This window comes from Athene noctua, chromosome 1 (assembly GCF_965140245.1).
Source record: "Athene noctua chromosome 1, bAthNoc1.hap1.1, whole genome shotgun sequence".
Lineage (NCBI taxonomy): Eukaryota > Metazoa > Chordata > Aves > Strigiformes > Strigidae > Athene > Athene noctua.
In genome coordinates, this window is record NC_134037.1 from 103,673,567 (window position 1) to 103,701,483 (window position 27,917).

At 38.5% G+C, this 27,917-nt stretch overlaps 1 protein-coding gene across 4 annotated transcripts; it reads right to left on the reverse strand.

Moving 5' to 3' along the window:
- On the reverse strand, window positions 1-27,773 carry INTS7 (integrator complex subunit 7). Of its 4 annotated transcripts, none has more exons than XM_074897168.1 (20): window positions 27,652-27,773; window positions 27,246-27,375; window positions 26,235-26,381; window positions 24,112-24,249; window positions 23,584-23,630; window positions 22,867-23,066; window positions 21,280-21,402; window positions 18,588-18,705; window positions 17,495-17,629; window positions 16,837-16,934; window positions 15,904-16,143; window positions 15,072-15,209; window positions 14,146-14,352; window positions 9,161-9,355; window positions 8,276-8,379; window positions 7,806-7,874; window positions 6,640-6,730; window positions 5,295-5,393; window positions 4,326-4,511; window positions 1-3,407 (listed from the first exon to the last, which is right to left on the reverse strand). In XM_074897168.1, the coding sequence occupies exons 1-20, from the start codon at window positions 27,740-27,742 to the stop codon at window positions 3,120-3,122; spliced, it is 2,844 nt and encodes a 947-aa protein (XP_074753269.1). In that variant the 5' UTR covers window positions 27,743-27,773; the 3' UTR covers window positions 1-3,119. The 4 variants fall into 4 exon arrangements, with proteins under 4 accessions (XP_074753269.1, XP_074753270.1, XP_074753268.1 ...); XM_074897169.1 differs by having other exon boundaries at window positions 5,295-5,351; window positions 6,616-6,730; XM_074897167.1 differs by having other exon boundaries at window positions 6,598-6,730.
- Between the last annotated feature and the right edge of the window lie 144 nt (window positions 27,774-27,917).

A 27,917-nucleotide genomic window follows, 5' to 3' on the forward strand; every position in this document is an offset into this window, starting at 1 on the left:
TCTTATCAATTCCTTCAGTAAGTTGTGGGGTTTTTCTGTACAGTTTCAAAGGATTTGTGTCAAAGATATACATATATCCACTATCAAATACAAAACCTTAGCTAAACTAAGGCATTTCAGTCTTCAGGTAAAATGAGTGCATATCCAAGAAAACAAAAATGGGAAGAAAGGGAAGTCTAAGATGCCATGAACACTCACAATGACTGCAACTTCAGGGAATCACTTATGAAACAGACTAATACGATCTTAGCAGGAGAAAATACACTCTAAATTCCAGATGAAGGCAGAATTTGACAGGGGAAATCCCTTCCCTACCCTTTATTGAGTTCCACATTGCCTTCAGCAAGAGACCAGCCAGGAATCTAGATGTGACACTTCCTGGTATGTCTGAGCACAGGTTCCCAAGAATGTGAGTAGTAACTACTTCCAAGAGTAACTGGCTACATCATCCATGGAAAAGCCAGGTTAAATTCTAGAGCCTAAGCACCAATTACCATTGGCTTAATGCAGAACTGCATGTATTACAAATACCTCCAGTCATCTTGATCATCTCTACCCATTCCCAACCCAAGGATTTATCAAAGCTAAATGAAAGCATATCTTAATTACTGACTAGATAACGATGTAACTGCCTGCATAAGCCTTTTTGTTGTTTGAATTCTTAGCAGCAAGACCAATGTCTAGCCACTGAATATTTTCCTTCCTTTTCCAGTAAATGAAAAAGACCTGAATTGTGTCTCATTATCAGTGTGCAGCTATGCATAGTGACCAAGATACTGCTTTGTTTATTGAGAGACACTGATATTTAGCATCCAGATTTTTAGACTTCAATTATTATTTGTCTGGCTTTAACACTGATACAAGTTCCTAGAGTTCTAGAGGCCTCTCAGATCAGGTGAATGAACTTGTTTGGAGAAGGAACAATTTTTCCAACTACAGCAGTGTTAATCTTACTGGCTTGCAGCCAATTAAGCCTCAGGTCAGGTCAGGGCTTTCCCTGGATAAGTTTTTTTCTACTAGGCTTCTCATAAAAGTTTAGCTATGCACTGTGAACATCATATGACTTATGAGAAAAGTCTGCTCCCCAGTGTGGAAATTTCATTTCATTTCTGAATTGTTTTGGAATGCTGCCATCACAGTTTCCAGCAACATATTGGTCAATAATAGAGCAAGAAACACAGACTCATTATGCAGGATTAAAAAAAAAAATAAAAAAAATCTGTTTGACCACTTAGTCTTTTTTTTTTTTCATTACAATAAGGAGGGGTTTGTGGTTAAGACACTGATCTACAACTTTAATGAAAAAAACCCAACCAAACAGTTCAGATCCTCAGTCTTACAGACTGCATGCACATCACTAGGTGAAACGTCTCTTTCTGGGCCATATACATAGCTATAGGTACATGTATGCATGTGTGCATAAATAGCTATATGTACATACACATAAAAAAAGTATATAACTGTAGAAGTGGGCACCAGAAACCATCACTTTCTTCAGCCAGCTTGAAGGGCAGTGGTAGTTTCTGTCTTCTGCACAAAATAAAAGTCAGATTTAAGAAAGATGCTGGCGAATTTTTCACCAATTCTGAGTCTTCTATTTCTACCTTACATCCCAATTATCTTTTCTGTTTAGGATTATAGCCTGACCAAGATATTATGAAATCTACAATAATCACTTCCTTTTTTTTTTTTTTTTTTTTGGTTAGTCTTAAGCCAAGAGGAAGAAAGTTGATTTCTTAAGCAACTATTATGGGAAAACACAAAAAGATTTCTTCATCCATCATACCAAAGAAACCTAGGCTTATAAAAACCCATTACTATATTCTCTGCAAATAAAGCAAGCAGAGTCTTCAAGCTTTAGTCAGCTTCTACAGTTAAATCAACTTGAAGAAATAATCTTAAGAATCTACTGAGAAAATAATGAAAATTTCTGCTCCAATGAGAGGGATTAAAGCATTCACAAACTGAAGTCTGTAAGAATTGTCATCCTTCCTCCTCCCCATTCAAGTGGGTCCTACTTTCCTGAAGAGTGATAAACAGAAATTATTTATGAGAACCAGGTGAAGGACTTGTTATGTGACCTATTGCCTGGGAGTCCAGACAGAGGCAGAGTTCAGTCTTTTACATCTCAAAAGAAGCATGAAAACTATGTATGAAGCAGCATATTTCCAAAATCATTCCAAATCAATTTCTAGTATTGGCAAAATTCTCCTTCAAGTTATCCTGTAGAAGTAACCATTAGGATTGAATTGGTCAAAGAGTACACAAGATTATAAAGCTCTGGTATATAAAATTCCTTTTTAAAAACCAAAGCAGTTAAAACAAATGACAACTTCTTCTTTTAAGAGGGAAATTAACTTGCAAACAAAAAACCCAACAAAACGAAAGCCTTCTGAAATACAGATACATGAAGATTGAGAAACAACACAGTAATCCTTTCTGTATCCTCTGAGAAACAGTTACTTGTTCCCATCTGTTAAAATTCTGCCTCTTGTAAGACTCCTCCGACAACAACCCCTCAAGCAGTCTCCTCCCTCTACAATGACTGGGTATGAGAACCAAGCCACAACATTTTTTCTTTCAGATGCATGCATTAAATGGTGCTGATGAATTGTAATAATACACATACACCAGCAGAATACTGGAAGTTGCTCTTAAAGTGTCATAAGTATCTCTGGATATTCCTGCCAATTCTTCACATTAAGAAATACAAACTTGGTATTACATTCAGTTCTGTATAACTAGCCAAAGTGTTTACAAGTGTCCCGTAAGCCTAACATTAGAACCCATATGCTTCAAAAAAAAGACAAGAGTACAGAAAGTATTCTTCTTTCTTAAGAGCTCTTAGTGTCCCCTGCTATCAAAATTTGTGGACCCTGCCACAACAGGTTTGCAAACAGAAGTGATCAGGTAGAAGTTCTTATATTAAAAGCACAATTCCAAATTTGAACAGTGTTGTCTCTGCTGAATCAAGTTCAAGTTTACCCCAGATAATTTAAAGAGCAACAAATTGGCATCTGATACTTTCTTGGAGAAGGCTAAAATTGTATGTCTTTCAAAAAAAAAGTGTCCAAGACAAACTGTAATACCATTGACCAGCTTAGAGTCACTTCTGGGAATTAAAACCGTGAGTATGCTGTTCTTTGCTGCTGCTGCTGTGATGGCGGCTGTCCTTGCTGTTGCTGAAGACGAACCTGCTGGGAATACGGATCCTCAAGAGATTTAACAAAAATAGTTGTTTTAGGCCCAGTTTTCCAGACAATACCATTTGAATCTATTACAGAGGACTCTACTGTGATGTTGTGGGTGCCAAGTATCACAAAGTTTAACAGAAACTGAGTGCTGAAGTAGTCGTTGTGTGGTTCCACCCTCTGCTCCATTTCATTGGTCATGTTGTCAATAGGAATCTGAGAACACATGGAAGGTTAAAATGCTGTTTTATATAAACCTGTTAAAGTAAGTTTTCTGCTCTCCATTTCAAGGAGAGAAAAAAAGAAAAAATCTTTGTCCTCAATTTTCCTAAACCAATGCATGTGCGTGTTTGACGCAGCTTGACATGCTTTTTCATCAATGAATGAGTCATTTTTATATCTGTTCACAGAAACAAGGTAGCTAACATCCCTTTTCCTCCCTGAGGTTCTAGTTTACCACAGAGTACTGAGTCAGACAAACATTACACACTTCCTAGTGCTGTTGTTCTTTTAGTAGCAACTGACTTTTTTCCTTTTCCCCCTCAAAAACCCCAGACAAACCAAAAAACCGAACACCCAAACCTACCAAAACAGGTCTTGCACTAAATGTCACACATGAGCAGAACCTGAACTTCACACATGCCACCTCCAATAAAACTGTTGACTTGAATTTAATACGCATCTCCTCAGGTGCTATTTAATTTGGACAGCCTGTCCTGCCAATTTCCAGAAACAAAAGAAAACTTAAAATGAGGACAAACAAATTCTAGAGACTATGTGGTAGAGAATAATCTACTCCTGCCTTTTTTTCCCTGTGGAATTTCATATAATATACACCTAGGTTGAATTTTCCTCATCTCAAGCAGGTTCCTAATGACTTGTTCTGAACATTACAAAGCCTCTTTTGTTTGGAAGAAAAGCTATTACTAAAAAGCTATTGGCATACAGAAGACTTAAAAATCCCCGATCCCTTGCATGCACTATGCCTGGCTCTGGCCATTGCTTGAATGTCAACTGTCAGGAGTGAGAGGATTACAGAAGAACCCATTCAAGTCAACCTGAAAATTCTGCTAACCAGAGCCAAACAAAAGAGCAGGAAAATACAGCAAGAAAGCTCAAGACTCCTATCCATACCTTATAGTCTTGTCCAGATTTGCTCTGCAGCACTGAAGAGACGTTTAGACAGACAGATTGGATTTTACGGAAAAGTCCTGGTTTAGATCCATGCTGAACCACTCCTTCCACCTTTAGGGCCAATTGCTGATTGTTCTGTACTGCAATAGGTTCTGCTGGATTCCTTGGAGATGGGGATAGAGCAAGCTGAAACACAAGAAAACAGACCAAAACATAACGTTGTGCCTCCAGAAAAGCAAACAATTGAAGGATGAAGCAGAACACCTTCTTACAGAAAAATTTCCAAGGAGGGCCTTGGTAGTGAAACCAGCAAATGAAACAGAGACTTGTTACTATAATAATGAGTAAGCATCAGCAGCAGTATCAGATGTAGTCTTTATATCAGTTTCATTAATTGCACTTCTGCAAAAGAAGTGGAAAAAGTTTCCTACAAAATAATCACAGGTAAGTATATTAAGCTGAACAGAGAAGCAGTAACAGTAAATATTAAAAATCTTAAGGCTTTCACTTTTCCCAGTAAAAAGGAGCACTCAAGTAAAAAAAAAAAAAAAAAAAGACTACTGAAAGTCACATATAGCCATTCTTACTCAGTCAGCTGATAAATATTACAATTCTCTTCCAAAATAGTAAACGTTGCTTTTTAAAGGAAAAACAATACAAGTTTATAAAAGTTGCCTTTCCAGGACAAGAACATTATTTAGCTTTGCAGACTCAGAACCAACAAAAATTCCAGTTAGATTTTTTTATGCAACCAAAGAATTGAATCCTACTTGCCTAAGTCACAGCCTAGCGGTTCTTAATGATAAGTACATATTATTCGAGTTACTCCTAACAGATAAACCCAGATGCTATTTGCAGTTATGTATCTTCACTAAAAATGCTGAATCTTTGTGCCTTCAGTAAGGCTTTTCTCATAAGTAAAGACTCTTTATAAAAAGAGATTTTAGGCCACATTTGAGCAGTACTTACCTTAATACTTGTAGACTGCAGTTTTTGAAAGAAGTACCTTTGAAATGAAAGGGGTACCTTCAACAATGCAATGACAGCATTGCACAGACAAGCTGTATGCTGTAAGAAACAGAGCCAAAACAATTGAAAAAAAAAGATCATTCATGGAATAGGAAAAAGACATGCACTTGAGGTACTGAAACTGCAGTAATTCACATGAGAAGTCCATAAATATATTGATACAGTCACAGGATAACAGCCTCTATGATGACTGACTGCATTCAGCCTCTCTGTTTATATTCTGCCCTTTATGAAGAAGGTATTCTGCTCTGGAAAGCACAAGGATGCCAAGAAAAACAAAAATCCAAATCATTTCAGTCCTAGTGTTAAAGTCAGCAGAGCAGTATCCGCTTGAAACACTCATACACAAAAACTCTCAAATAAACAATTCCCCTCCAAGCAAACAAGGCTGGCATCTACCATAACTTAAGCAGTACAATGATTAAGTTTTAAGTCTCTTGTTTATTCTTCCTTTCCCCACTCAGATGAGCAACAGCGGTGCTACTGAAGTCACCTAGCTGCATTGATATGGAGCCAGTGGCAGCTAAGTTTACAGGGTTTACCTTCGCTACGTTTTACACAACTCATTCTTCTATTTGGAATTGGTAAGGACCATTGAATTTAGAAGTCAGGCAAATAGATGCCAGCCATGACAAATGTTCCCACCAACATGCATTTCAGCTTTATGATGTTCACTAACAGTAAACAAAAAACTGTACTAGCCCTGTACTAGATTACATTATCAGCTCACTGTTTGCATTCAGCACACTTTACATTGTGTTCTCTGATGACCTGCATTGATAAGAGAAACATTATACTCGCAAAACACAGTATTAACTGCCAACAGCTCAGTGACCAAAGCTAGGCTAGGGCTGGACCCTCCACCACTGTGCAACAGGGGAAGAATTCTTTCATAACAGTATGAACAACGAGAATGCACTTCAGTCTTTGAACGCAACTGTGGCAGGAGATCTGACAGAGACTTGACAATACTTTTAGTTATCAGCATCTGCTACGTTCTTAGTATCAGAATTTTTAAAACATTATTTTGAATCAGACCAGTAAGACATTAGACATGTCTCAACAAAACCTTTTTTCGAGAATTTTTGAAGTAATGAGTCTCTGGAGAGACCATTTGTGCCAGTAAGAGGTTGTGTTAATTAACAGAGTGTGCTCTTCAGTTTCTTGAGCACCACAGATATATGGAGTTGCCAAGTTTTTGGAACCTTTGTCTATAGAATATACATTCAAAACTGTTACTTGCCAAGTAAGACACAGGAGCATACTTCCTGTTGAGGGATTCCACTTCTTCCAGTACATGATTAAATACAGACATCATTCTTCTTTCATATTCACTCTCAACATGTGCTGTTCCATTTGAGCTATATTCCTGAAAACTAAAAAAATAAAACTTTTCATCATGTCTAACATAGTTTCTTCATCATAACCTGGGAGGCACACTCCTAAACAGACCCTGTTACAAACTGAAATCCATTAAAAATAACTATGTCTTTCAAACTGTTTACTCTTGTTTCTTTATTATTTTTCCACTGTTAGACTTGCCCTTTATATTTAAACCCTTTCTTAACTACAGTTCCTCCACCACTTTCTGTCCCCACCCTCTCACTTGAAGCAGTTACAAGTCTAACAGACTCAGCATGTTTAATTCCTCTGGCTTTTATTTAATCCTGCGGTGTTTATGATGTTTTTAAAAGTCTCACAACTCAAGGAAAAGCAAGAATGCCAGTCAGAGTTAAGACTAAATCAGGAAGTCTATAATCTCATGCTTTGAATATAATTTAATTTCCTAGAAACCTAATGTTCTGAAGTCCACAGCTTCATACTTTTTACAAATATGATTAATACATCTTCTAAGCAATGCTTAATTCATAATGAGTTGGACAGTCATCTACGATCTTCACTTATTTCCAGTTATAAAATCACACATTAAAAAAGGATGTTTATCCACGTTATCTCCCATTTAATCTCAGCCTGGGAATCTTAAAGAGCGATTTAACAGGTATAAATTCACTGTTAAAAAAAGAGCCAGAGGTGATGGATTTACATTAGATGTTTAAACTTATATAGTGTATACATTTTTAGGACTCTGAAGGAAACTAATGTGTGCTTACAAGTACAAACAGTAGGTATGGGAGCTAACACAGAATGACACAAGTTAAAATAGGTGACTAAAGAAGATAATAGACGTTATTTTTCACTTTAGCGCATCTGTATTTAAGACAAGTCTGGTATACTGCTCTCAAAAGCAAAATCAGTGTGAAATATAGAACCCGAAACATAGTCCCCAACCCTGGTACAGCACAGCAGCAACAGGTCCTCAAGCCTGCCCAGAGTAGAATTAGAAGGGTCTACTGAGAAACTTTCTGAACATTCTTTGAATTCCTATGCTTAAAGCTCCAAGAAATTAGAAATAAAATAGTGAAGGAATAGAAAGTTAGTTATCAAACCTACTTTGCAGATTCTGGATCCAAAATTAGAGCTTCTATTGCATGTGAAATCAACAGGCAGCTCTGCTGTTGTCTGATATTAAAACTAAGGAGTTAAAAGACTTACAAAGTTGGCACCTAAACCAAGAAATGCAGTATATTTACTGGCACTTTTCCTTATTTCTCTTGCTTTTGTGAAGTAATCCTACAGTCATTATTCCTTTAATAAACATAGAGCAAGAACAATGAAAATCCCAAGTTTTATGCTGTTGCAATTTTTGTGTCATAACTAGTTCATAAAGTAATTCCAAACAATAGTATGGCAATGTTTATTTCCAAATAAAGCAAATTAAGCAACTGGTACCTAATTTTTATGTTACCAACTGCTTCAAAATGACTTTGTGCTAGTGTTCATAGAAAAGAGGACTGTTAAGCTTCATGCTGTCCACATGAGAAGGAAAGTGGACAAATTCTAAGATTTTTTTAAAAGGATACAGTTCTACATTCTTTAGAGTTGTCGAGTCAGCATCAAAAGATGACTGATACAGATCTCCATACCGTGTAGCCAGGTTTCGAAATTCCTCCATCGAATGTTTCATCTACAGGGCAATGTTACTAGTCAAAAAAACCCAAAACAAAACAAAGCAAAACAAAACCCCCCACATGCAGAAAACCACTTCACTATGACACACAACACTGAAGGAATAAGACAACATACTCTGGCAAAATATATAAAATTCTTACTTCTTCACACAGATCGAAATCACCAAAGTGACCGACTATTATCCACACATTAAACAGATACTTTTCCTGTAAACAGCACCAACATACCCTCCTTGGGTTAAAAATAAAACAAAAAACCTCACCAACAACTTCCCCTATCCCCCACTGGCAAATAAACCTGCTCTGTCTTTCAGAGAGTACCCACTGACTCCTTCTTGCAGACTATGTGTATTTTAGGAGCAACCTGTCCTGGTGTTGGGTACAGTATCAAGTTAGTTGCCACCACTCACCAGAATGAGTTGCAGTACGATCTTAAAGTATATGTTCTTCCTCAGTGTAATCACAGTATCTCAAGTGTTTCAAAACAAGGTGTGAAAGGTCTTGCTGCAAGTTTGAGCGTACTGAGTGGCTTACTACATGCACTTCCTTGGAAGCTGTGCACATGAACATATGAGAAAACATACGTACATGCTCAACTTCAAAATAAGGTCTGCTACAGGCAGACATTTTTAGAGCTACAGGTGAAAACCAAGGCCCACTATTTAGCAAAACTCTCTACTACTGCTTTTCATTTCTTCCATCAGCTATGTTTGGTGAGAAACAAAATTCATACCAGCCATAAAAGTAACGGCGCACAAATGGAACAAGAATACATGCCTGGTTAGAGATGCGTCCACACCTTTGGAGATCATTTCCTGATGTCATAGCAATCGTTGTGGCAATAGCTGGTGGTGGACTTGTTTTTAGGCTGTTGCAGGTACAAATGAGTTGAGAAAAAGCTTGCAGAAGGTCAATCCTGAGTTTCACAAATCCACACTGAAAGCTCAGAGGATTAAGTGGTGTACTAGCAGCCTGAAACAGTAATAGGAATACTGGCAATCTAGGTCAAAAGCAAACATGATAAAATAACTTTGCAATGTCACTGAACCCTTCAATTCTAAAAGCTGCTTTTAAAAAACTACATTTAACAGATTTGCTCAATTTAAGTCATACTGAATATAAACAACACAGAAGTTAGGTAGAATTAGCAAGCTGTATTTCAAGGGTATCTCACCCCTGTAGGAAAGTTGACTTGAGCTGTTACAATGCTATCAGGGCACCTATTTCCTTTTTTTCCAAGTCCAAGCCATTAGGCTTCAAGTTACATTAGTCCAGACTGTCCTTACCATAGGAGAGAGCAAACTGAATTGGAAGGCAAACAGAAAAACAAAGAACTGAAAAGATTATTCTCAGCATTAGCAGAAGAGAAAGAATTGGCTAAAGTTACCTGCAGCAAAAGGAAGGGGTGATAACCTTTGATTTTTTTGGAACTGTGAAATAGACAGGAACATTATGAAGGCACTGAACCTTGCATTTGATGAAGGCAGAGACACAGTTCAGTGACAACTAAGAACAGTACGTAACAGAACTCCAGGAGGGTACACATGCTGCTATTTACAAAATATGGTTCTGTGAAACTTGGCTCCCTAAAAGCTTATCTGACTTGTAAAAGCATCTGTGACAGCTTAGGACACCCAGGAAGGGGTAAACTGCAGCACTCAAGATTTGATACTAGTTAGGCCAAAAATCCACTACTTACTTTCTTACACTGTTAGATTTTGAGAAGAGTACATGTTTCTCTTTAGGGGAAAAAAAAAAAAAGCCATCTGCAAAAAAAAGCACTAGGACCTCCTCTTACCCAAAGAATGGAAGTATGTTAAACTCATGTGTTTCTTCCCCAGTACTTCCTACTCCCCAACAGAAAAGGTCAGTTCTGAAAGCAAGAAGTTATAATCCATCCCAAAACCTTACTAAGAACCATTTCTTTACCAGCAGAAAAGCAGCAAACTAGTTTCTCACAAAACATCGTATCATCTGAGAACTGGCCTGCTATTACCTAAAGTGAGGAAACATCAGCCAACTGCAACCACTTTGAACTACTGAGCTACATTTCATTCAAAGAAATAAGACTATTTCATTACTTGAGCCATTCAGCCCCTCTTATCTACCACTTCACTTTCCCTCTCCAAGCACATTAAAAAAATCCCTTTTGAATGGAAATTGCTCAGTTTATTCTGCAAGAGTGGTTTCAGAAAACCCTCTGTTGAAGAGATCTCACTGCACTGTAATTGCTCTACAGAGACCACATGCTTTTATAGAGAGTAAAGTACCAGTACTCGTATCAGAAAATCCAGACATTTTTAGTAGCACAAATTGGACTCAATTATTGTAAATGGAAATGCAAGCTTGCCTCATTAATACTGCAGTTTACCTTATCTGCTACCCACATAGTCATGGGGAATAAGTGACATACAATTCTTTTTTGAAAATTACTGAAAGAATTCTTTGGCCCAGTCAAGTTCTTCAAACAGAACCACTTGTTATCAACATTATCTGTAGTTAGTGCTACTGAATCAATGGTTATATTAGTTCTTTGTCCAAATTCTGTATCTTCTCTAGATTACCACCAGTGAAAAATAAGCATAATCACAGAATCATTCAGATTGGAAAAGACCCTTGGGATCATCAAGTCCAACCATCATCCCTACTCTACAAGTTCTCCCCTACATCTCATCTAAATGACCTTTAAACACATCCAGGGACGGTGACTCCACCACCTCCCCAGGCAGCCTATTCCACTGTCTGACCACTCTTTCTATGAAAAATTTTTTCCTAATGTCCAGTCTAAACCTCCCCTGTTGCAGTTTAAAGCCATCCCCTCTTGTTCTATTGCTAATTACCTGTGAGAAGAGACCAGCACCAACCTCTCTACAATGTCCTTTCAGGTAGCTGTCGAGAGTGATGAGGTCTCCCCTCAGCCTTCTCCTCCTCAAGCTAAACAGTCCCAGCTCCTTCAATCTCTCCTCATAGGATTTATTCTCCAGGTTCTTCACCAGGTTCGTTGCCCTCCTCTGCACTCACTCCAGCACCTCAATATTCTCTCGAATTGAGGTGCCCAAAACAGGACACAATACTCCAGGTGTGGCCTCACCAGTGCAGAGTACAGGGGGACTATCACCTCCCTACTTCTGCTGGTCACACTATTTCTAATACAAGCCAGGATGCCCTTGGCTTTCATGGCCACCTGGGCACACTGCTGGCTCATGTTCAGCTGCTTGTCAATTAGAGCCCTCAGATCCTTCTCTTCCAGGCAGCTCTCCAGCCACACCTCCCCAAGCCTGTAGCCATGCATGGGGTTGTTGTGGCCCAAGTGCAGGACCTGGCACTTGGCCTTGTTGAAGCTCATCCCGTTAATGTTGGCCCACTGATCCAATCTATCCGAGTCTCTCTGTAGAGCCTCTCTGTCCTCATGCAGATCGACACTCCCGCTTAACCTGGTGTCATCTGCAAATTTACTGATAATGCGCTCTATGTCCTTATTAAGATCATCAATAAAGATGTTGAACAGAAATGGTCCCAACACTGAGCCCTGAGGAACATCACTTGTGACCAGCTGCCAGATGGATTTAGCTCCATTGACCACCACTCTCTGGGACCGTCCATCCAGCCAGTGCTTGATCCAGCAGATCATTTGCTCATCCAGGCCATGGGCAGCCAGTTTTTCTAGGAGAATCCTATGGGGAACTGTGTCGAATGCTTTTTGAAAATCCAGGGAGGTAATATCCACAGCTTTTCCCTCATCCAATAGTCGGGTCATTTTGTCATAGAAGGAGATCATGTTTGTGATAATGCTTCCAATGAGATGCATGTTCTGTGCCAGAAAGAGCAGGTCCTATTCAAAACCTTTGCTAACTCCACAAGCAAGTAAACAGTGAGACAGATGAGGACCATGGCCAAAACATTCTATGATAAGACCCTGCCCTCCTGCCCACACATTGCATCCGTAAAGTAATCAGACAACCAGTGGACTAACTCACACGAAAGAACATTTTGCATAGAGCAATGCAAGACAGACCGCTGCATGTATACCAAGAAGGAATTGAGAAATTTTCTGACAAGATCAGTCACTGTCTGAATATTTCATCACTGCTAAACCGGGCTGACTGAACATCTGCAAAAGATTTACTGGCACAGTGTCTTCCAGCTACTAAACAGACAGCTACACAGGGCTCATCATATACTCTAATGGTCTGCAGTACCAATAGGGCTGAGTCACACTCCACACTGAAACAGCGGCAACAGTAACAGTGAAGTCAGAAGAAAGAGACATCAAACATCCTCAGCAGTAAGACTATCGTGCACTTTATGGCATTTTGCCCCTTTCAGATACTGAGTTCTGTAGATGCAAGCAGTGAGTGGCTCCTTTTACAGCTGAGACACTCAAGCATGGTTAGGAATTTGTCCAGAGCAATGCAACCAGTCAGCAACAGCGAGCAATAAAACCTAATCTCCTCTTCTCTAGCCCTCCGAAACCTGTACTTACTCCTCCGGACCACAGCCACCCACAAGGAAGGTATTGCACCCAGAAAAGCACTATGTGCAACACACAGGAAGTGAAATCAGCAGAGAAGATAAGAAGAGGAATCCTTCAACAGAAAACAAACTCACTCTAGGGAAAGGCTAAATATATTACCGAATCACAGAATGACTTATTTAAACATCTTCCTGCCTGTATTAAATGTTAACATCTAATTAGACAAGGTTCCCCCTCCGTCTTCTAGACATTAGAAAAATCTTGAAATGTTGAATTAAAAGCCTTATTCACTCAACCAACAAGTTAAAGACAAATACTTCAGGAATGATGGAGCCTTCTCTCAGAGGATGAAGGTGTAAAATTCACATCCTTCCTGCTTATTCGGGGACAGTTTATAAATAAACAGTAATATCTGAACTTCAATAAACACTAATATCTGAATTGTAACAACACTGACAGTTCTAGTAACTGGAAAAAAAAGAAAAAGCTTCATTCAAAAGACATACAAGAAAACTGTATGTAAAAATTTCTTCATGGAAACTAAAATATGAAGGAAGGTATTGTGTGAACCTAGATCATCTTTTGTTAAGAAGCAACTTCACAGTAAGAACTGAAGGTCCATATTCATTAATGCTTTTTTTGTTTACACTCACAGACATCACATCTAAATGGCAATTCTTGCCATTTTCACCACTTCAGAGAAGCAGAAAGTATTTGCATAAAAGTAGGTACTACCTGAATTCTGCTGATTTGATGAGATCGAATTGCCCTCCCTCCTCTTAGTAAATTGGTGTGGCCTGGTTATTAGGATTCCACAGGATCGCATTGTCAAATACAAAGCAACATGAACTCAGCAGGAGGGAGGAAGACAATTAAATCCTTCTCCATATCTCCAGAAGATAGCAGCCAATTTAACCAAATTCCTGGGCTTGACTATTATAACAGCATTTATTCAGCCAAGACAAGGAGTGGAAAATTTTAAGTACTGTAACTTTAAAAAAAGACCTGTCGCAAATCATATGATTTGATCAAGGCAGGAAGTGAGTGGGGGAAGGGAGAGAAAAGAAAAAAGAGAAATCTATCTAATCACACTATACTGAGCTACAGGATCTTCTTTCTGAAGACGCGGTGTGTTACAACTGGCTCTTCCCTGCAGTCCTCTCAAAATGAGAGTCAGGCAGGTGTCAGACTTCTCTAAAAACTTCTCAGTGGTTTAAGAACAGAAGCCAAAACAGACCTGCTGCAGTATACAGAATCATCATCACTAAAGTAGAAGATCTGTGCTAACCGTCAGTGACGCTATTCCTTTGTGATAGGATTTTAAAGCTTCAGCAATGCAGGAAAGCGCTGAGCTGTAGTTGTCCTCCTGCAAACCAGTAAGACACTGTTCTGCATGGGAGAACTCCTTCAAGCTGTTCAGCCAGAAGTAGAAGTGTTCTGAAGCCACCTGAGTCAGCAGGCTTTGATACAGCTCTCTGGCCATGTCATGGTTGCCCTGTAATGACAAGAATGTTTCTAAGTGGGGACATGAAAGAAGGATGTGGGTTTCTACAAAACAGATACAAATAAGAAAACAGTAACAGCTCCAGAACTACTCTTACTTTAAATATAGAAACAGTGAAACTTCTTTGAATCACTTAATCATGACAATCCTAACAATAAAAGTACAAATGCTTATTTTATGGAAATATCAGCCTGTGTAAAGAACAGTACTTACACAAGATAGTTCAACAAGATGAGAAACAAATATTGAAATTTACTTTTACCCCAGCATCTCATACTAAGGTTTCTATATAATTCTAACACCAGCTGTGACTTTACTGAAGGAAAAAGGGAAACAGTATCTTTTTCTTCTTTTCTTCACACTGAAGAAAGTGAAGCACACATCAGGAAGGCCTATATCACCTTCTAAAGAACAGCTAGACAATGCAGATTAGGCATGTGCTCAAGAAAGTATCAGGTCATTACTTCTTTCTCAAGTACTTCAAAAGGACAAGCAAAAAACCATCCTGATATATGCCATTTAGGGCAGTCATTCTAACTGAATCAGCATTCCAGGAAATTAAGAGTGCAAATTTTTTTTTTTGTGCCCCCCCCCCCCAATTCCTTCTTCCAAGTTCTACCATTTTCCTTACTTTCTTTACCCAGTTCAAACAAATTACTAGCATCCTTCTAACTACACCAAACCATTTTCTTCCAAGTATTTTCACTTACCATTCTGGAAGCCTGCCTGGCTATCCTGTAGGCTGTCCATCCATTGGAGGCATTCTCAAGTTGCTGTTTGATAACAGTTTTGATTTCTGACGATAAAGCTTTCTGACTGGAAACAAATATCACTGTGGCAAGAGAAACCTAATAAAGAGTGGAGGGGTGAGGAAGAAGGTTATATTTCAGGAACTAAAACAAGTTTTAAAAGCCAATTTTGTTTCCTGAACTACCAGAAATTATCTGCTTGATTCTGGACTCAAAACTACATAGAAGATTATATATACATTTTAACTGAGGAACTTTTAATCTACAAGAAATACTTAAAAAGACATGTATGAGTGAGAAAAGTCGCTTTCATTTAAAAAAAAAAAATCTTTACTGTGGTTTTAAGCTATTGCAAATGCTCCAAATGAATTAACAGGAAGCTTGTAATTTTCTTAAAATTCAAATTCATTTCCAAATAGACATGATAAAAGCATTTTTATCTCTTACAGCACATTAGAAGTTATGTGCGTCAGAGTACCATACAAAAACTGAGCTAACTGCCATTTTGTTTTTCTAGAACCCTTATTTTGCAGATACCCCAATAGTTTCAATAGCTGGGTTTGTCTAAGCAGTGCCATCTGCTGGAAAATCTAATGGAATACTCTGCATAGTTCAGCTCCATCTATGAACCGTTTCAACACTGACATAAGTAGTCAAAAGTTAAAGCAAAACCAAAAACAGTGGCTATAGACTTGGACATAAATGGCTTCGCTGCCTTTTAAAATAAAATCCATCCACAGTAGTTTCTATAGACTTTATCCATCAAGGGCTATTCACCAGAAGGTGGTCTTACCAAGAGTTCCTGTTTTTTATCTGTGGCAGATCGTCCGATTAATTTATAGAGGTCCATTAGGTCTCCTAGCATCCCATCTGCTAAGACAGGCAGCTGCATGGCGATAGCTGCTAAACAGTGGCACATGAGAATCCTAGCAGCATCCTGGGCACTGTGCAACTGTGTCAGCAGAGATTCAACGACTGACTGGCTCAGGTGAGGACGGCACTTGACCAGCTTCACCATACAAGTTAATGTGATCTGCAATTCACACAATCAACAGGTACAGTAAACATAATGTCTGCTTAAAAATAAAGAAGCCAGACACATTTATCTGCAAGTACAATTGGAGAAATACAAAAGATCTGGTGTTTTCAGATGTACTCCAGAAAAGATGAAATTCTTCTAAGAGCCCAAGCCTCTGTCCCTGAACTCACAGCACAAAAACATACCACTAATTCAAGAAACGATAATAATCTTTCTCATACCACCAGCTTTTACAGGTAAATAACTAGATAAAATTACTGGTAGCAGCTTATGAAGTGGGAGAATAAAAATAATAATTTATAAAATCTTGAAATTGTGTACAAGTGTACATTGCATCCCCATCTCCAAAAGGAAGGTTCTCTCCAAAATTCTCTTCATCCTCTGAAGACACCTCCATTCCATGTTCAAGCTCATGTTTTATTACAGCTGTTCCTCTGAGGGGAATGCATTTTTTTCCCTCTACAACAATAAACTCACTCTAGAGATGTGAGGAGTTGCTCTATAGTTATGCTCAATTTCTCTACTGCTCTGAACTCTGATTATGGGCAAAACATAGCAAAACCCCTTCATTTCCTTCCAGTATGTTATGTTTCCACCAGATAGGATCTTGTGCACACTAACCTTTCTGTTATACAAGCTATTACTATAACTTAGAGCTGTGCTAGGGGAAGACAACAGTTACATCACCTTTAAGGTTGCCTGAGCTCCTGGACTGTCATCTTGACTACAAAGAACAAGAAGAGCTTCTAAGCCAAAAACTGCATCTTGCTCCAAAGGCAGAAGATCTAAGAAAAGAGAAACAGAGTTAAGTTAGTTCCCCATTATGTTTTCTGACCATAACTGATGTAATGTTTGCACTGGTATTGCAATCATGACAGATAAGTATCCTCCTAATACTTCTGCCTTACCTCATTTTGATTAGAAACAATTCTACCATTACATGTTTCAAGTAACTATTTAGCAGTCACACCAACTGCGACGTTTGTAGAGTGTGCATAAACCTCTGTACTAAGACTTCTGAATGACCTGTTGCTCTTTTGCAAAAGACTTTGTGCAAAGAATTTTCAAAGGTTCACAAACAATTCACTAGTCTCACAGCAAAGGTAAGACAAGCATTTACTTAGCACGAGGTCTACTGTGCCCTGTAATTTTCTCAAATTAGACAAAGATGGAATCTTCCTAACCATTTGTAAAATCATACAGATTTTCTACTAGATTATAGTCCCCATTCTTCCTAACCAGCATGAAGGATCAGAAAGATTTACAGACAAGGCCAGTTGATATGTCTTAAGTGCATAAGCCTGATTGTAAACAGACACATTTCATTGTCCTTGCTTTCATTTACCTTTTTCCTGACAAGAGGCTGATATATTAGTCAGAATTCTCACACCATGAGCTGCAATGCCACGGTTATTATGGTAACAGCACTCCTGTGCTAGCTTTACCAAATCAAGTGATCTTGCAGTTGTAGCTGTTGTTCCTAAAGATGAGGCAAACAGGACATAAACCAGCATAGTCCATAACTACACGACAGGTTTTTTCAAGTACATTTCTACAAAAAAACCCTATACTGATTTAGGATTAACTTTTTTTCATATGTTTAAAGGATAAGAAATAACATCTTTCTCTCTCTCTCTCTCTCTCTCTCCACACACAGACTCCCCCTCCGTTCCTGAACATTATATAATTAGACATACATGAGAAAGAATATTTGGGTCTGAGGGCTGATGTTTCAGGGACTCAAGAGAAATATTGCCTTTAGAAATATTTTATCTGATTAAAACCAGCTGATGAGCATATTAATTATTAAGACATGCCAGAATGACTGAAAAGGATGTACTATTTTTCCCCATTTCTGCAGCCCATGTAGTTGAGCTCATAATAGTCATTAGGGCAGTCTGGCTTTCAAAAAAAAAAAAAAAAAAAAAAAAAAGAAAACAGTATGATCACCATTTTAAGAACAAGATACCTTTAATCACTTTAAAATGTCTACTCTGTTTCTCCAGAATATAGTCACGAAGCAGAAAGGTTCACCTGGTACCAAAGCAGGTCACAGCTTCACTGTGCCAGGGTAACAAACCAGCCCACTCTCATACCATTAACCCTCCACGCTACTCAAAAACTATGCAAATCCATGGTTTCAAAGCACCTTAAGCAGAATGCAGGTCAGCCATCTGAGAGCCATTTCACTTGTTGATTTTATGAAGAGAAGCTGAAGACCCAAAGATAAAAAAACCTTTCATACTACCCAAAAAATCCAGAACAAAATCTTAGACCACAACTATTCATGGTTATACAGCATCTGACTCTCAGCTAGTGTTCTGAAGTTCAAAAATAGTTTAAGAACATGCTACAAAGTATTCAGATGAAACTGATTATCAGTAGATAGCCAACACATTAGAAATGCCCAAGATGATAATCTAATCTAGTTTTCTTACCTGGAGCACTGCTGAAGTACTGTTTAATGGCAATGGTCCCCGACAATGTGGAAAGAACAGATAGCATGCCCAGTTTCAAGCTGTCATAAGGAGTATGAAGAGCAGATTCACAGAGTGCCTAAAGATTAGCAGGAAAAAGAGATACAGAGGGAAGGAAGTCCCATGAGCTATCTGCATTAAGCATTTCGTTACACTTGGCTGTGAAAAGTTTTGCAAGTCAAGATTTTTTCCACAGAAAATACTATACTGAAATCAAAAGTAGAAGTCATGTCCTGTTTTAGCAAACTGAGGACATGGTTTGCAGAAAAGCGACAGTGGGTCTCATATGTTAGAAAACACCAATTTGTCATTTTTTAAGTAAAAATCAGTGGCAAAAACATTATCGGGTCTTACTGATCAAATATTGCAAAGATTTTAAGACAGTTCTCCAGTCTTAGAGGCATACTGATTATTTTGCCTTATAGATTGTTATAAGGGCTTTATGTAAGCATACATCTCTAAAGAGCAAAGTTTCAAGTGGCATTTCCTTTAACAGTGCTGGTTAAATAAGTTAAATAAAATACACTTTAAGATGTTTATAAAAGAACTCCTGTCAGACTTGTGTGCCTTTTGTTAGATCTCCTCAGGCCTTAACACATCTAGATTGGAATAACTCTTAAAATATACATTGTTCTCAGATTCATTGTGCCAACACTGTCCACAATTTAATCATTCACTGGTTTTGGAGGCTTTTTCACTCAACATGAGGGAAAGCAGTATGAGGCACAAATGAAAAATCTAGGTATATTCTGCCTCAGAGTACCAAAGCTTAATTATCACATGCAGTAACTGAAAAAAGAAAAACAACACAGAATTAGTTCCACAGAACAAACAGAAACCCCAAATAGTGTTATCAGGCATATGTATGTTCTTGTATGGTGTAAGATTTAAATCCTAAATAAATTTATACCAATATAGGATTTTACTAATCCACTGAACCTGGCATCAACAGACAGAAGAAGGTAGTGATTATGGTTGAAAATAAGTCTTGGTGTCTCCCTTTTACTCCAGTGCTATTAGATCACCACTCACAGAACATATTTGAAACAGTAACTATGAAGAATGGTGGGAGTACAGAAGAATTAGCAGGATGGATTGCAGACTGCTTATTACCTTCACAGTCAGTAGGACTGCTCTAAGCATCAACAGCAACAGATTCTAAAGCTGATGTCTAGAAACCAGTGAAGTCTCCACAATTCAAAGACCAAGCCTCCTATATGACCTATACAGACAGACCCAAAATGCTGAAGAAGTTAACAATGATGAAACTCTTGTTGGTAAAAGGGTACAAGAAGCAGGTTTTTTGACAAGGAGGGTCTGTTCCAGTCCCTGCTGTATAAATATTACCAAGGTGTTTACATACATGGAAAAAGAGTTGCCCAACTAAAAATATTTGCTCTATACTTCAGAAGTCAGAAAAATTCTCATAATTTCTGCATGCAATTCATCAAGCAGGAACCAGCTTCCATCAGCTTTGTTCTAGCCCAGACACTGGTTTAGTTCTGACACCAACGGAACTTCTCCCTATGCATTTCAACCATCAGGCCACCTACTGTAAGACACTACATAACGATAAAAGCCGTGCTATCAATGTCTTTCATTGGTATTGAGATAACTAGCAACAAGGCATAATGGTATAGAATAATATTCTGGACTGCAAAGAATCCAGAAACCATTAAAGCAGTTTCTTAAAACTCCTAAAATGAAATAAATTTCTGGTGTTAATCCATTATGAATAAAGCAGTTCACTAAAACAAAAACCTCTGCACACTCCAAATCATCTTATCTAAGAACTGGAGACAAAGCAAACCGTGCTTTATTTCTCACATGATTATTAACAAAAATCCACATAGTTTTTCCTCCCAGCTGCCTTATGCTCCAACAGCAAGTAGATTCCATGAGTAGAAAAAAAAACCCAAAAAACAAGAAAAGTAGAGCATTAAGCCTGTGTCATTAAGTTCTTGAAATATTTATTTTCCCATTAAGGTCATCTGAAGTTACTTTCTATAGTCATTTCTACCAGAAAAAGGAGAAGAAAAAATGTTCACACCTAAATGCGATTGCAACAGCAGAACTACCTACAATGTAACAACTGTTTCACCAAATAACACAGGTGCACTATAAGCACCCTCTAGGGCCTCATTCATAATAGGAGTCACAAGGATAGTATCAGTGGCTCATTTTTAATAGTAAGAAATGAAGCCAAAATTACATTTGTTCTTTCAGGTATAACCTGCTGGATGGCATCCTTTGATAAATCCTAGAGAGACTCTCAGTATTACATGAAAGCATTAATACATACTCAGTATTGTAAGATTAATGTAAACATTCAGCTCATGTCTATTATCTTAGATGAGTTTGTTAGATGGAAAAGTTATTTCCTTACTGTAAAGAGGCCTACTACATGACACATGCCCTATTACACTATTTCAACTTTGATCCTTATGGGTCAAACTTATCCAACTAAAAATACTCTATGATTCTGTGAACTGTTCATTAATACCTGGCTACTCTGCTTGGCAGAGTAACCTTACTTAAGGATATGTAAGATGTATGTTCTTCCTTCTTTTACCTCCCAAATTGTTCTTCTGGAAAGAATCCTACAATTAATTGCAAAGTTTCATAATAAGTTTTAGCTTAAAAATGTATAAACCTGAATATTTTCTCTGCTCCATGTATGCGGTGTCTTGTTGGCCAACAACTTCAAATCTTGGATCGCAAGCCTCTTCACAGCCTTCCTGGGGTCATTCCTCAAGTACTGCAACAAAAGCTGGATCTGCAACAAAGTCAATTCATTGTGTAAGAGAGAGATGCTACTAGAAGGAAGTCTTTTCAAAAGTACTTGTGAAAAAATTTTGAGCATACACAGCCAAAACTAACTTGCCTTATCTGCCTGGTTGCTTGCCACATGGAAAAGCCCCTACTTAGGCAGTGATGCCAGGGCAAGCTAAAACAGCCTGACAGCCAACTTCTACCATCCTGCTCTCCTTGTTCATGCACCCTTCTCTACATCCTTGCATATCTGAGAAGCCTTGAAACCTGTTTCAGCACTCACAGAAATACTAAAAGACATCCCTGAGAAGCTCAGTAAACATCTTACACTGTCACAATTATGCTACTAGCAAGTATTCTGGGCATTTGATACCAATTTGGATGTCCATATAATCTGCAGTTAACACAGCAACACAGACATACCTTGCATGTCTCAGTAGTTGTCAAAAACAACCCCTAACCACACTCCCCACAGCATTTATGTCAAATTACACCTAGCTGCATATCCTTTGTTTTGCTCATTCCCAAAAATTTACAGAGACAGAATAGCCAGCACATGAACATGCCGGCCATGGTTTTGCTCTGCAGTTCCCACCCTGGCTATATCACTTTTAAGAAGCATTGGCTGTAATCATCATGCTTACTGCCATTAAAAAAAGGCATATCAAATGATCTAATGTTGTTTCAGTTGGCTTAGATTCAGTACTATCAAAAGGATCCTCTGAAATACAGAAGTCAGCCACACCACAAAGAAGTTTCAGACAGATCAATGCTATTAGTCTACCAGTAAGACACCAGCCTTCCATGTCTGTACAGGACTGAAAGAAATCAAACACATTTTCTTAACTACTTCACAAGGATTAGTTACATGAACCTCAAATGTCACTGTGTTCAGACCTGCTACATAAATCACATCCACAAAGCACATTACCAGAACATAAAAGCATTGTTCTTTTTCATCACTGCTTTCCCACAGCTTTGTTGATAGTCCTAAATTATAGCAACAGATTCAAATTCCTCAGAGTTTTTCAAGAAATAGATTTTTAAATGTCTATGTTACTGAAATATTCATTTGCTTGCATGCAAGGAAGGCAAAAGGTACACTCACAACCCAAGAGAATATACAGCAGTGAAGAGTGAAGCCTGGGTTCAACAGGCAAGATGAAATGTTTTCGGGAAGTTAGAGTGTTTGCTTTCCTAAATGCTGATTAATCCTACCTGATTTAAAGACAGGTTATGATCTGTAAAGAAGGGTTCCTGTGTTTGATGGGGTTGTCTGGAAATGGGACCAGAAAGTGCAAAAAATACAGAAGCAGCAGCAGTTTTCAGAGTATTCTTTCTCTATAGCACATAGGAGCTGCCATGCTAGCATATCCATTGTGAATTATTTTCAGCATCAGGTAGAAACTGAGGCTTTTTTAGGTGTACTTTGTGCTTTAAGTTGAAGGAATGAATTAGGAAGGATTACCTGTTTAGGAATGTCAACTAAAGAAGAAGCAGCAAGCAGTGTAAAGGTGTGCAGAGTAACAATGACCATCTTGGTAGAGGGATATGATGTTACCAGCTGCTGAAGCAGCTGCCGGGAACTGGAGGCCAGGCTAGCATCATGATGCATGTGCTGCAGAATAGGGATCAACTTCAATTTCAAGTCCACAGGTGTGGCCAAACCTGAAACAAGGAAGAGAAACATAGGCAGAGTGTTAGACCTTCGTACTGGCTTTTGGCAGTACGGAGGCACACAACAGATCTGCATTGCTACCACTGCTGAATGCAGATTGCGCAGACACCTGCATTAGCTTCAAACAACCCATCCACTAGCTAACAGCATAACAACAGCAGTAACAAGCACTTTTGTGGCTCTTTGAGAAGATTGCTCCTTGCTTCATGGCAGGTAACACAGATATTAACTCATCTGAAGCAGCCTGTGACAGTCTATGCAGGTGTTTTGAGGTGTTTACCAGCAGGTGTTTTGAGAACTTGGATTTTAAGAGGACACAAGAGCTGGACATTAGATTACACAAGAGCCAGACATTAGATTACTGGTTAGCTAATTTAATTTAAAAACTGGAATCATTTGAGGTTAAGAGCAACAGTATTCTGATATCTGATATTTACATACATATAATAAAGAATTCTCAAGAGAAAGTGAAGCTTTTCCCTTTTATCATTTAATATACATATGTACCTTGAATCATCTCACTGATTTTATTACATATTCCGGCAGCAAAATCCCTGTAGAGAAAAGACAAAGTACCAGGTGAAATGAAAATAAATAATAAAAAATAAAAATCAACTGAACTATGACTGTGTTTTAACAATAAAAATTTTCACAAAAGAGTGCTTGCCAAGACCTGAGTCATTTTAGAACACCTGCATATGGGCATGATAAAATGGAAGCTTTCAAAAATTTGTCAAAGTGATAAGCAGTGCTACATTTTGTTTCCTAATAAAATTTCTGTAAAATAATCCTTGATTAAAGCTGCTATTCTGCTTTGCATTCCCACATTTATAACATTTCCATTACTCTTTTAGAAAAAAAATAATCTGTTAAACTTGTATTCAGGTTTTTCTACAATACTGTTATCGCACATAATTAAACGTTTCGCTATAAATGACACGGTTAGCCCTACAGAAGGAAATATTAAGGTTTGTGAATGCCAGTGTCCATAGAGTTTCCATTCTCTGTAATATGAAAAACTGAATAACATCTTACTTTGACTGTGCAGAAAAGTTAGCAGCAGCAAATATAGCAGCTTCAACTTCCACATTATCATGGGAATCCAAACTCTGACGAATACTGTGATGCGCATTCTTCCTTTCTGGAATAATAGATGCCATGCTGCCCAACATCCTATAGAAATAAATTACAGTAAAATCAGGAAGAACAACGATCATGAAGAAATGCAAGATGAAACCAAATAGAAATGTAAAAGGACTGGTTAAAATACTATTTTTATACAAACATGTGCTCTTTCATGTCTATTACAGAAACAAACAAATGCTAAAAGTAGGCTAAAAGGTAACAAGTTATGTCATGTGGGTTATGTCAGTGGTTAAATAAAAAATAATTACATTTTGATACCTTTTAGCTTGAAATGGGCAGAGTGAGAAACTTACCAGGAATTCTTATAAAATTAAGAGTGCACTATGGCACTGGAAACAAGTACTTTTAAGATGTTCTATTCAAGCTCTGGTATAAAAACAACAGATTTAATGCTAAAATGTACTGATGGCTATTTTCAGACACATAGGAAGTACACATCATGGGATATAAATTCAGAAATGTGGTAATCTAGGGAGATTTAAAAAACCATTTAAGAGAACTGTTTCCACCATTTCTAGCCCTCTTCCCAATTAAGACTGCAGAAGTAACTACATCAAATGTCTGAACAGTCATAAAATTTAACCACACGCTAAGAAAGCAAAGTTTCTAGAGTGCTACTACAATCAAGCAAACAAATATCTGACTTTCATCATTTGTTTCCAAGATCTTTTGCTGATGCAAGATAAGGTTATTACTGGGAATAGTGAATACCTTTTGTGTAACTGCTAAGAAAGGAGCGAATCAATCTATACTTTGCTAAGAATATCTCAAGCATACTTTTCAGACATATTTAGGATAATCCAATTAAAAGAAGAATGAAGGCAGGATTTTCACTGATGGTAATTTTAGTATGAGTTCTATGCAAATATTTACACAGTTATCCAGCAATAAAATTCCACAAAGTTTTATTTTAGCAGTTCTTTCAGCATGTTCTTTCTTACTGACACTACTTAAGGAGGACAAAAACAAATCAACTGAAGATTTTCATCTAAAACTGCTGAACCAACAGCCATTTTAACTTTTCACTTGATGCATCTTGTGAAATGATTGGTAATTTAAGGGTTTTTTTAAACTGAGCAGATTCCCGGGACTCCTAGCAGTCTGTAAAGATAGCCCTCAATATCAGTCAATAACTGTAGTTGTATTTACAGATTTCTAAGACACCAGAGCATGAAAGCATAACCTCAAACAAAATATCAAAAGAAGAAATAGATGTATGACCTAATCAAACAAACCCCTGTTAATGCCGCCCATCTTTCAATAGCAAAATCAGTAAAGTTCTAGATGGACAGAATACAAAAGGAGTAAGAAGAGAGTACTCTCCTCACATTTGAATTCACTGGCACAGGAGTTGGAAGATGCAAGATGATCATGTTGGATAGTGTTAGAGACACAGACACCAAAGCAGCAGGACAGTGATATTAAAGATAGCTTTTTTTTTTTTCCCATTTGATACCCAGGAAGTCCAAAGCAATCAATAATACAATGGCACTTCCTCAGAAGTTATTGATCAGACCAACAAGCAATAAGCTTCTAGGATAACAATAACTGAAAAATAGGTGCAAGCATAACAAGGTTCATACAAATGAGTTTTGGTTATAAGTTAACAAAAATTATTTTGACACATAAGGAAGCACTTTCCTTTTGGTCTTGGTCTAATTATATCATAGGCACATATAATACATGGCATATAGCTACTGTCTGGGTTCTGCATACAACAGGTTCATTTTTCCTCTCTTGAGTACACAAAATCCCAACGCCGCAAATTCTGTTTTGCCCGGTCACCCACAAAATTCTCGCCATCATAAATGGTTAATAACCTTGCTTTTCTGATTGCAGATCCTTATCATTCACCCCCTTTAAAGACAGATGTATTCGCTTTTAACTATGACCAACGTAAAAGACACCTCCTACATTTCATTCATAATAATTGCAGATTTTGTTATTCCAGACTAGCATACTAATAATTAGCTAGATTTAAAGTAAATTAGGTTAATTTATGTAATACATACCGAAGTGTAATAGCCCGAGCAACTGGATCATTGCTATGAATTACTGAGAAAACTCTTTTGACAAACTCATCCACATTCAGGATCTTCTCTAAGTGCTTCTCGCTCTGTTGAGTAACTTTGAGCACACACAGCCTCAGGAAGTTGTTTCTATTAGAAAACACAGACATTTCTTTATTGCACTGTTTTATAATAAAAAATTCAAACACGAGATTATTTAAAAATACTTCCAAGAGTAAATTAAAACAAGGAAAGGTCTATGCTTTAGAAACATTATATTTAAGTAGACTGATATAGTCAAAAAGAGACTATTAACACACTATTGTTTTATGTCTAGTACAAGTAGTGTCAAATTTAGGCCCAATTCCAAGGAAATGAATCTGTTAACACCAGTGAGGAGTGTAAGCGAGTGCCTGTTTTGTGCGCACTTAGGGATTCAATTCTGCTAGAAAACCATGTCTAGGACTAAGACAAAAGCAATTGTCATTTCCAGGTGTGACCGAATTTCTGTTCCTTCCTGGGCCCAATAGAGAATAGTCCACCACAGCAACAGATAACTTTGTAAGCTATTACAAAGTAGCTCCAATTCCATCACATGCATCGTTTAGACATCACACACTTGGAAAAGCTATACTTTGGGCTTTGTTATATTAACGTTCCTTAGAGATGGAATTTGCACATACTCATCTGTTTATTAATTTCGAATTTGAACGTGCCTATGGAGCAGAATTTGCACCAGTGAATTTAAACCAGTCAGCAAAGGAATCCTCAAATCAGGACAGAAAGGAACTGCATCACTGATCACTCAGAGCCACTTAAGTCCACTAAAGACAGGGAAAGCAAGCGTCAGTCAAGCACAACTCATCCTCAAGAGAGTAGGTACCACTGTGGTGTTATCAGGCAGGCAGAAAAACCCTACAGCTGCCCAGGCTCTAATGCAGCAACAGGCCAAGATACAGTGTGTTACTACGGATCAAAGATTTGAATGGATAGAAACTGACTGATGCTACTTACCCCACTCTGAAAACATCAGCTAACTTTAGGAAAGCTGAATTAATGAGAATAGGGAAAGGATATTTCTGGAAGAGCCTGGGAAAACGAACGACGGCTTCACACTGCTCCCCGAGTTTGCCAGACCTGAGGCCTAAACGAAACAACGATCATTACTGCCGAAACCGATGCTCCTTCAAAACCAAACCCTTCCTCCACCCCCCGCTCGCCGTCATAGCAGCACAGAACAAAGCTACCAACCGCTCGGGACCGAAGAACGGGATGGAATGGGACGGAACGGGACGGGACGGGCTGGCCCCCTACAGTGCGGCGGCGGGCAGAGAGCGGCCGCCAAGGGCCGTAACTGCAGCTCCAGGGGGCGGGCGGGCAGCCCCAGCCCCGCGACAACCCCCAACCCGTCCGGCCTCACCTTTGTCCAGCTCCATAAGGGCGGAGTTAGCGTCCAGCTCCTGCTCGCCATAGCCCGCATCGGCCAGGAAGGACTTGGCGCTGGTAGCCATACCGACTCCTCACCGCCGGCCCAGCCCGGCCTGGCCCTGCCCTGCCGCCACGCACGCGCAGTCACCCTCCCGCCGCCTCAGTCCCGGCGCGGCCACGGCCGCCACCGCCGTGAGACTTGTGCGCAGGCGCGACACCGCCCCACGAGCCGCAGCCATCCGCGCCGGCTGCATCCCG

Excerpts from the sequence above, each read along its gene's own strand:
- INTS7 (XM_074897167.1), bottom strand. The coding sequence starts at position 27,742 with ATGGCTACCAGCGCCAAGTCCTTCCTGGCCGATGCGGGCTATGGCGAG. Across the intron at positions 24,250-26,234 it reads GCTCGGGCTATTACACTTCG|GATGTTGGGCAGCATGGCAT; the intron begins GTATGTATTACA and ends TTATTTCTATAG. Across the intron at positions 16,144-16,836 it reads GAGCTCAGGCAACCTTAAAG|ATCACATTAACTTGTATGGT; the intron begins GTGATGTAACTG and ends TGTGAATTGCAG.